We start from the raw sequence: 10,586 nt of genomic DNA on the forward strand, positions 1-10,586 counted from the left end.
CTGTTGATGAGTGGTTATACAATGGCGGTCCTTATGAACTGATTGTTCTACACTTCTTACTTGGTGTAGCTTGTTACATGGGTCGGAAAAAAAGGAGTAATCAGCCGTGACACGTTCACTAAAAAAAATCCTTTTGTAGCTAATCATTTAGCGGGAAGAATTGAAAAACTCCTCTGCTCTACCAACTGAGCTATCCCGACCATTTCCCGTGCATCATCCTAGCAGAGTACTTATATCTATGTCAATGAAAAAAAAACTAAAAAATAAAATCTTAACTTTCAGTTTTGCTACATTTAAATTTCTTTCCTGAGTGATATTTGTTGTCCATCATCTCAATCCATGCAATAAAGCTGCCCTCGAAGTATCATTGTCATATGAAAGCCTGAGCCGGCATATGCAGTAATGTAGAGACTAAAAATACAAAAATGTTGTAATATCTATCTGCAGTCTATCTAAAACTTCCCTCTTGAGGAACTTCTATAAAAATGGCATGCACATATTACGAATTCAAGAAACATTGTAACAGAAAAAGGAGGTTCAGAAATCAACTAATGAACACTTGCGACGAGCATTATTTTAAAGGAAAAACTACGTTAAGCAGCCTTACATGTATGAAACTTATCACTTCAGAATGTGATAATCACTTCCAAATTAAGCAGCCATCAAAACCCTCGGTCCAGCAGCAAAACGCATGCAAAGCGCAAAACATAAACTAAATGAAAGCATAACCTTGGCACTCAAGAACCTCACCACATCCAGACTTCTCACAATAACTTCCTCATGGACAACATTAACACCCCTCTTCACACCATCTTCAAGCTTCCACAACAGGAATTCAAGGAACGATCTTACAGACTCAAATGTCAATCTACCAGTCACATCAAGAACGAACTTTTTGTTGCTTGGAATTGCTAAGACTGATGAAACCCGTTCAACCCATCCGCTCCCTTCCTTGCTCATGACATCGGAAAACCCCTTCAGATTTTGAGGCGAACGTACTTGACTGACATCTTTCCCTATGTCAATGGATGAAATTGAATTCGTGCTAGTCAGCACCTCATGAGAAGTCTTAACCAGTGTTTCCACCGCACCATTGCAGACAGAAACCAAAACATCCTTGACCTGAGCCTCGTGCCTAGGGTTGGTGAGGCCGGAAAAGAATTCGTCATAAGTGTTAACCTCCATAGTCTTCTCAAGGTACACAGCCACAGCAGTTCCCACAAAGTGCTGGATGCTTTCCGCAATCAACTCCCTGCACTTTTCATCACACATTATATTAACCCATCTTGGCGCATAGCTAGAATCCATCCCATCTCCACCGGAATAAAAGGCCATGACCAAGTTCCTGGCAAAGCTCCCAACCATAACTGATGCGAAACCAGAGCCATTACTAGAGAACAGCTTCTCAAGAAGCCTGTCAGAGAATCCTTGTGAATCAGAAGTGGAGCCCATACCTCGGATGATCCCGACCGTCAGTGCCTCAGATACTCTTGAAATCGAACTCGACAACTCGTCGGATCTCGCGATTTTGGCGACTTGCTTAAGACTCGTGGGTATCTCGTCAGAGTCAGATTGTAAGAAGCGGTTGAGATCGCATGATACGACGCTGACGGCATCGGCAGCGGAGGAGATGGCCTCGGCGATAGAGACAAGAGCTCTGACGAATTTGGCGAGATTCCGGCGCTTGGAGGAGACAGAGGGGAGGTGGTAAACCCTGTAGGCTCCGTAGCTAGATAGGCCGGCGGCCGCTAGGAGGAGGATCCATCTCCTTCGACGAGGGGAGAAGGAAAGTAGCGTCTGGGTGAGACCGGCGGTCATCGGAGAGGGTTGATGGAGAGCGTCTTTGGTAGGTTAGGCTTCGAACTTTGAAGAAGCTAAGGGATGAGGCGGTGGAGGAGATAGGAAGGAGCGGTTGGATGGGCAGAATTTGAGAAGGAGAGTGAAGTAATTAAAATTTAAATAGAAGTAAATTTGTCCAATAATTTGACGCATGTGAGAAATTATTTTGTAAATTTAATTTATTATCCGGAGATCAATCAAAATATGTCACATCATCAATACTCAATACTGAGCGGAGGTTGTGTGGCACATTTTTATTGATCTCTGGATATTCGGCATCCACACATAATAATTTGTCACGATAAATTGATATATTTAGCTTATAGAGAGAGAGAAAAGGGGATGGTAGAGAAAGAAGACCAGGGAGAGAAATATCAGTTTAAATATTTATATTATTTTAAAAATGAGTGTGTTTAAGACTTAATTAATTTAAAATAGTATGTACATGTCAAAATTTATGCATCAATACAATATTATATCAACCACAGAATTTCATCAAGAAAATTTTTTAAAAAACAAATCGCAGAAAAATAAATTGCAGAAAATGAAAATTAGAATAAACACACCATAATTTTATAGTGGTTTCGTAAAACAATGACCCGCGTCTACTTACGGTAGTCCTCTTTAAGTATTGCACTAAACCTTTGATGTAGTGGATCGTCGGAAGTCGATACCTGCAAGAAGGATTTTGGGATCCCAATCCAGGGAAGAAGAAGAAACAAAAGCTCTAAGGCTTCAAATGGTATAATATTTCATCAATCAGCTTCATCCTTTACATTAGCCAACTATTTAAAGAAGAAAATAGAACTATCTAGACTAAGGAAGGTAAACTAGTCCTCAAGCATAATAAAAGCTAAGATGTTCCTACATCAACCTTTAGTGTATTTCCTTTAATCCTCACAGCTTGGCAAAGAAATCATTACAATCTTTTCACCAAACCGATGCGACAAAAAACCTCAACCTCCTTTTTCACCCTCCTGGTGAAGGTAGAGAACCCCGACCTCCTTTTTCACCCAATTGGTGAAGGTAGAGAACCCCGACCCCCTTTTTTACCCTCCTGGTGAAGAGAGAGAGAGAGCTTCAATGATCTTCGAACTGTTGATCTTCTTCCCAAACCAACCTAAGAAACCATACAAGACGCTAAGAGGAAATAGGGCAGAAGCTACTGTGTAAAAATTCCTTGCACTCTTTCTCCCTCGCACTCAATTTCTCATTTCTCCTTCTCAAAGCTCTCCAAGATCTCTTCTAAAAGCTCTCTTTCTAAAAAAACTCAAACAATTAAAGACTTGAAACAAGTCTAGTTATAGAGCTTAAATATATTGTTTCACAAAAGCCTTAAAATTTAATTCTGTCGACACTGATCGTACAACACGATCTAAGATCATACAGTACGATTAATTCAGATAACCCTGTTAATACTGTAAGAAGCTGTACAATTAGTTAAGATAATTGAGTTGCTCGTCCAGTAAAATATGAAACACTGTCCAGTACGATTAGTTTAAACGACTTGGATTATTATTCCATACTATTGGTGGCAAATATATATCATCCAATGCAAACACCAGGTCATACAATATTATTTGTTCAAATCATCCTATACGATTTGATTGGATCAATTAATCCAAAATCTTTCCACTAATTATAGAATTATTTTATGCAAGATTTAATTATATTATATAGTATGATATCTATCGTACGGTACGATTATAACAAAATTTTAATTTCAAAATATTGCATATATTATGATTGGCGGTTGAGATATTAATTTCAATTGATTGTTCTGTACGATTGAGATTGTATAGTAAGATTAGTTCAAATCATGACTTTAATTATCATAATTAGCCGCTATAATGATTTTTCAAATAGATGAGTGTGCAATACGATATGAATCTTACTGTACGATTAGTTCAGAAAATTACACTTATAGTTTTCTTACTATCTCACTCCCTTGAGTGTGTGTGCACCATCATCAAGTTTAACATCCACCAGTCCAAAGATATGACTTGACTCAAGAAATCTAGAAATAAGCAAAAGAAACTCAAGAAATCTAGAAAAAAAAAAAAAAAAAAAAAAAAGACTCTTCAAGACACTTAACCCTATTCTACCAAGTCTTGAGATGATTAATTTGCATAATGTACGATGGACCTGAAATGTTAATGCACAAGAAAACATAGATGCAATAATAACATTAATAGGAGATAGCATAGCAGAGAATCTAATAATATTTATTATCATCAAAATTACAAGGTATGGATCCAGATTTTCAACAATATTCAGAATAATGTGGGGCAGAAAATAAATTATATGTGGTAAGGAAAAGTTATATATTAAAGAAAAAATAATTAAATCAATTATTTTAATTCTTAAATGACCTAGATGATCATAATTTAAAATTTTTTCCTACAAGAAATATTAACCTAAAAATTAAATTACTACTATGTAATATTTGAGCGTTACGTACTCGGTCATATTCAGCAATAATAAAGTTAATACATTATTCTTCGATTCATTCATCGCACTCAATAATCAAATAAGAGTGGAAATTATACTATTTTGGCACCGATGACTCACAAATCAGGAGCATATATAAAGATAATAAATTCGCATACCTAAAAAAAGGAAAAATATTGATCGATGTGCATATTAAAAAATAAATAAAATAAACTGTATGAGACGATGATAAAAACTGTAATGTGATTGGCAATGACGCTCAACCTGCCACTATTCACAAAATTTCAAAATATATATATATATTCAACAATTATGATTGAAAATCTTGTTGCAATATTTTTGGCAATCTAAATTACTGAATATATATTTCCAAATATATCGCAAGCAATGCCGGCCGATAGGGTTATAAAGTAGAGCACAGCAATCCAAAGTGTCGGTTGTTTATATTCAGTTCTCCACTCTGAACCATCAAATTCTTCTACTAAGATCTCTTTTGGTTCCTCCCCACTTTTTTTTTTTTTTTTAAACGGAGGTATTAGAACGGGTAAATAGAATTTTTTTTCTTTTTAGATCGGCAGAAATATAAAGGTATAGGAAAAAAATCTTGTTAACAAACAGCAAAGCAATAACTTTTTTCACGGATGCAAACCGGAAACAGAGTAGTTAAGCCCAAACAAAAGCTTTCTGCTTAAAGTTATCTGCAGGAAGGAGATGGGTTATTTTGATCCTAACTTCTACTCTCTTGAAGAATACACCGTCTCTCCACCAACGTAATTTTTTTTTTTTTTTTGAAAGAAAAAAAATAAAATTGTTTTTTAATTGACTTAAACAGTGATATATTATTCAGTTGATTAATTATTAGACTTAATTTTGGGTATTGCTGCAGGGTGTCTGTTGATAATGATACTTATCCAGATCATACAGTTGTTAAGGTACTGAAAGCTGATATATTACTGTACATCACTGCATATATATTGACATTACATATAACGCTTGCATGGCCAATTACTTTGCATGCAGGTGAACGGTGCGAACAGGCATGGAATACTGCTTGACATAGTTCAGGCCATCACCGATCTCGACCTCATCATCTCCAAATCCACCGTCTCAGCCGATGGGGAATGGATCATGAATGGTACACTATTTAATACATTATACTATGCATACCTTCATGCATGGATCATGCATGCATGATGGATATAAAATGAGATTCAATTAGAATATTAATATATTATGATCTTCATAATTAATTAATTAACATCGATCGATCGATCACAGTATTCCACGTGACGGATGAACTCGGCAACAAAATGACGGACCCGGCGCACATCCGCTACATAGAACAGTCATTGATGTTCGCCGAAAGGCGCGGAGGAGGAAGCGGCCGTCCGCCGGATGAGGTGACGACATGCCTGAACAACCTGCTCGGTGCAGGCCACCTTTCCTCCGAACACGCAGTGCTCGAAATGACGGTAACCGACCACCCCGGCCTTCTCTCCGAGGTGTTGGCTACGCTCCTCGATTTCTCCTTTGAGGTTAACTCAGCCGTAGCATGGGCGCACAATGGCCGCGCTGGTTTCATTTTCCACGGCCCGAATTCGCGTGCCCCGACGACCGGGTTGAAGGTGCAATTGAGGCGTGTGGTTGAAGCCCATTGTATTAGGGGTATTGAGAAATGGCAGTTGGAGATTTCGGGGCCGTCGCCTGATCGTGCGCACAGTGCTGAGCGACGGCTTCATCAGATAATGCGAGAGGACAATGACTGGGAGGGGATGGCCGGAAGGACTGATTTTCCATTGGCATCAGAAGCTGTTGTGACGGCTGTGGAGATGGAGGTGTCGGTGAGAAATAATTACATGGTGGAGGTGAATGTGAGGAGTAGGGACCGTCCAAAGCTGGTTTTTGATGTGGTGTGCACGCTGCAGGACTTGGATTATGACGTGGTTCATGCCTCTGTTAGCACGGAAGAAACCATTGCTGTTCAGGAATACTACATCAAGAAAAGGGGTGGTTGGTCGAGGCTGACGGAGATGGAGAAGGGGAAGCTCGTCGAGTGCCTCATGGCGGCTATAGAACGAAGGCCGGGGCCTTGGTGGATGAGACTGGAGGTGCGAGTTCTCGAGTACCGAGACAGTTTGTTATGGGAGATCACGAGGGTCATACGGGAGAATGGAATGTTGGTGCTGGGGGCTAAGTGGGACAAGAAGGGAGAATTGGCTGCTGGTATTTTTTATGTCAAGGGGGGCTCATCGAGCGGGAATGTGGCTCGCCGGCTGATCCGGTGGTTGCGCAACGAGATCGGCGGTTGCGATTTTGAAATAAAAGAATCCAATAATTCATGAAGACGGTGGTGGTTCGGATGTATCTTGATTTTTTTTCTTGTTTTTAAGGCTAATTCGTTATGATGAACATGAATTTTAATTGTAATAAATAATAGTTGAAGAAAATTTTCAATGCGAGAATAACCATTAACTAGCTTTCTTTACAGAAGAAGGAAATGCATATTTTTAATTTTATGGGGAATAAAATGCAAACATACCAATTCAATCAAACAAACAAATCAGATGCTTAATCTGATGAAAGTTTGGAGCCATTTCTGCTGTAAGTTTGCTTTGAAAAGCAGTCATCTTCCTCCTCCAGATCACTAAAAGAGATGTCTTCCTCATCACAAGCAAGGACTGCAGCCATCCCAGCTGCATTGTTCTCATCTTCGGGCCACTCATCATCATCATCTAAATTTTCAACTACCATTTCCTTAACCTGCTTCCGTAAATATGGTTCTTCGTTTACAACAAATTTATCGACGAACTCGGCCTCCGAAGCAGCTGGTATAGAATGCTTCTCCATCTCAAAATTATCTAGTGAATTAAAGCCATCTTCTGCAGCCCTAAATGACGAATGCCGCCAAAAGTCATCCGATCCTTGTTTTACTTGGCTCTGTAAGCCATGCTGTAATATCGCTCTGGCTTTCACAATCTGCAAGATCAGAATTGCCAGGAAAAAATATATATATATATATATATATATTAAAACACAAAATGAGATGCAAGAGAGGATGACAAAAACTATTATGTGATCGATAATGACCGCGAATATGTCTATAACAAATTTTTTGTAGTTACACGCATTCAATTTAATCTTCAACATGTACTAGCATGATCATGAATAATCAACTGAATGATTTTTTGTAAACCACAAAAAAAGTTATTAAAGAAAATTATCGGTACTGGGACAAGTCAAAACAATCGATGGAGATCATCCTTCTAATAACACTCAAGCTTCTTGAGCAAACCTACTCTCATGCATCCTCCACTCTACAAACTTGAAATTTTTACTAATAAGGTTTCTAATACCACAAGTTCTTTGTTTTCCTATTATGTAACTAAGAGATTATCAGCCTTTGATTGAATGGAGGGGATTATAAATCCTTTCTCTCTTTTGGTTCCAATTGACCTACTTGTTCAAGAAAAATATCTATGATGAACTTTGATGCCTCTTTTCTAAGAAGAATTTATGGAAAGCACAATAAACTCAGTCAATAATGCAAGTGTAATGAAAGAACTCTCTTGTTGGATCTAAGACCATGCATTCTCCATTGATTCAAAATGTTGATAATTGCTCTTAGGTTCGCCAATTCTTATGAACAGGCAATGTAAAGCATACATCAAGTCAATGAAATAGTTCTTAGCTCTATGTTCCTTGTACTGTTCAAGAGGCAATCATGTCATGGATTTTCTCCAATAGTGAATTGTCTTCCGCAAGTGAATCACTCAATTTCATTAGAGCAAAGGATGCATGGAGGTAGGTTGGCTTGAAAACTCAACATTTCATGTAATCTTTATATATATAAAGATTACATCAAATGAAGTTTAACATCCCAAATCAAGCTAATGAATGAAATGAAATACTTAAATAATGATGCCTTAGAAAAAATAGAATGAAAAATGGCTATGAAATGAGCTTTCTAAGATAATTATCATAATTTTGTTGATGCAGGAGTCCTTGTCCATAAAATTTTATACCTGGAAGTTTAATGGTTTGAATTACTAGAAACGAGCACTAGTATGTAAGCATGACCACTATGATCAAATCAAAGGCCTCTCCTGAAGGGAGAAGATAGATGACGATAGTGGCCTCCCCTGACCAAGTTAGATCTATGCTAAGGCCTAAGGGGAAGGAAAATGGCCATCTCTTCACCAAGTCCCATAGGCTGCCGGAAGCTCACATGCAACGTCATACTAGAATTCAATGAATTTTCAGCAGTCACCATAGCTGAGACATAAGTACCATCCACCTACTCCTCTAAGCTCAATAATGGTTGCTATAGAAAGTAAAATATATATATTTTGACTTTTATTATTTAATTTTATAAAAAATATAAAAGTATTTATAGACTTCTCCAAAAAAAATTTAATAAAACTAAATCAAAGTTATTTAAAAAAAAAAAACCCTAAGAGAGGCCGGCGGTTAAAATAGGAAGTGGAAGCACATGGATTAAAATCTAAGGGCTATAAGAAGATCAATCCAAATGTTAAAATCCTATACCTGTGTGCTCAAGGATCCCAATCAATATTAATTAACTTGTGGGTCCCACGGTCTTTCAATAGTTGCAAAACATCCATGGAACATTAACATAATTTTTCTTGGGAGTTCCGTAGCTTATGGTAGCATCCAACAAGGCTTTGCAATCTGAAGGTTAGCATGTGAGAGCAGATGGGTAGGAGATGCTGAAGAAGGTAGGAGAGAGATGCATCCATTTTATAGCTTGATTCTATAAACAAGGCATCCCACATCTCTACCCATTCCATACTTTTGAGCAACTAAGAGGAATTGAAGAAGGTAGGAGAGAGATGCATCCATTTTGTAACTTTCTTTTATAAACAAAGCATCCCACCTCTACCCATTTCATACTTTTGACCAACTAAGAGGAAGACTAGAAGCCCTACTTGGGAAAAATGATCCAAGACTGCTTTCCAGTTCTACCATTCTATTAAGCAAAACTAGATTGAAAGTTTTTAGCTACGTATCGTCCTATTCTACAACTCAATTATACTATGGTATCATCCCAAAAAGCTTCAAAAGATAAGCAATTCTTCCTAACTCAAATATAATACCATCTTTTCAAGTATAATGCATGTATTGGATGCCACGAGTTTTTATAAAGTTCACATATGTAGAAGCTACCATTTTCACATCAATCATAAGATTGAACCTATTCTACAATAAAAAGAAACTCATTAAACAAGCTACAACTCCTAAAATTTTGAAATAGTCATTCTGATTAACTAAAGGTTAAAAAATCTGTGCAAGATCCATAGCTTAGCCGGTTATAAGTCCAAACTCTCTAAAGATGCATGATGGTCATTCGATGTCATAGTTTGAAAGCATCTAGCATAACAGAAAGGCTTATGAAGATGGATATTATCATATTATTTAAGAATTCTAAAATTATTTGTAATTGTTGAGCAATACGAGGTGAAAAAAAATCCAAACAAACTACATCGATGTCAATTGTATTACCTTTATACCATACATTCCATTTGGTTTGGATGTTAATTGTTGACCCTTCCCGTATCCAAACAAAAAAAAAAAGAAAAAAAATCAAATCCCGCTTACCTGCTCTCTGCCATCGCACGTCGTTCGCACGTCGCAGCCACGACCGAAGTCGCATCCTTGCACGTCGTCGACACGACACTCTCGCGTCGTTAAAAGGGCAAAGGAATGAGGCCTTCGGCCTCTTCCTCACTCTCCTCACGCGATCCCGAGCTCTCTTCTCCCGCTCCAACTCTCCCCCGACGACTTTCCCTGACTGTCGGGTCGGAACTCCGACTTTTGATCGGAAACGAGAGCAGAAGCCCGTCAGTCGCCGCTTCTCTGGTGCTTCTGTGGCCGTTCGACTTAGCTCCTGCGATCGACGTTCCCTTTTTTGTCGAAAGGGAAGTTGCGACATTTTGATCGGGTGTAAGAACGGGAGCTCACCGACCGTGGCCTCCTCAGGCTCCTTTAGGTTGTTCGACTTTGCTCCTCCGTCTGCTCTCCCCTCTCTCCGATCGGAAGCATCAACAGGAGCTCGCGGGCTGTAAGGGTAACTTTCTCCCTTTCGTATGCTTCATTCGGCCAAATCCCGTAATCACTAATCGAGAGAGAGTGAGGGAGAGATATCTTGATTTTATTTATTAATTTTAATTATAATTGATTTAATAATTATTATTTTATTATAATTAATTATTAATTATATAGATTATAATTAATTATAATTAAATATAGTTAATTATTATTAATAATATTTAACTGAT

General features: G+C 38.0%; 3 protein-coding genes across 3 annotated transcripts in view; 1 reads left to right on the forward strand and 2 right to left on the reverse strand.

Moving 5' to 3' along the window:
• Positions 1-536: 536 nt before the first annotated feature.
• On the reverse strand, positions 537-1,931 carry LOC110113949 (protein PHLOEM PROTEIN 2-LIKE A10-like). Its single transcript, XM_020846677.2, has one exon. The coding sequence runs from the start codon at positions 1,816-1,818 to the stop codon at positions 652-654; it is 1,167 nt and encodes a 388-aa protein (XP_020702336.1). The 5' UTR covers positions 1,819-1,931; the 3' UTR covers positions 537-651.
• A 2,772-nt stretch (positions 1,932-4,703) lies between these two features.
• Positions 4,704-6,668, forward strand: LOC110113936 (ACT domain-containing protein ACR1-like). The gene has a single exon (XM_028693455.1). The coding sequence runs from the start codon at positions 5,601-5,603 to the stop codon at positions 6,630-6,632; it is 1,032 nt and encodes a 343-aa protein (XP_028549288.1). The 5' UTR covers positions 4,704-5,600; the 3' UTR covers positions 6,633-6,668.
• A 59-nt stretch (positions 6,669-6,727) lies between these two features.
• Positions 6,728-10,586, reverse strand: part of LOC110113937 — a 20,774-nt gene continuing 16,915 nt past the window's right edge. The window contains exon 3 of the mRNA XM_020846663.2: positions 6,728-7,266. Within this exon, the coding sequence (XP_020702322.1) occupies positions 6,859-7,266 (408 nt within the window). The 3' untranslated portion in view covers positions 6,728-6,858. The remainder of the gene's footprint in view (positions 7,267-10,586) is intronic.

This window comes from Dendrobium catenatum, unplaced genomic scaffold (genome assembly GCF_001605985.2).
Source record: "Dendrobium catenatum unplaced genomic scaffold, ASM160598v2 fragScaff_scaffold_289, whole genome shotgun sequence".
Taxonomy (NCBI): domain Eukaryota; kingdom Viridiplantae; phylum Streptophyta; class Magnoliopsida; order Asparagales; family Orchidaceae; genus Dendrobium; species Dendrobium catenatum.

What these genes read in the sequence shown, in the direction of transcription:
- LOC110113949 (XM_020846677.2), bottom strand. Translation starts at nt 1,818, where the DNA reads ATGACCGCCGGTCTCACCCAGACGCTACTTTCCTTCTCCCCTCGTCGA.
- LOC110113936 (XM_028693455.1), top strand. Translation starts at nt 5,601, where the DNA reads ATGACGGACCCGGCGCACATCCGCTACATAGAACAGTCATTGATGTTC.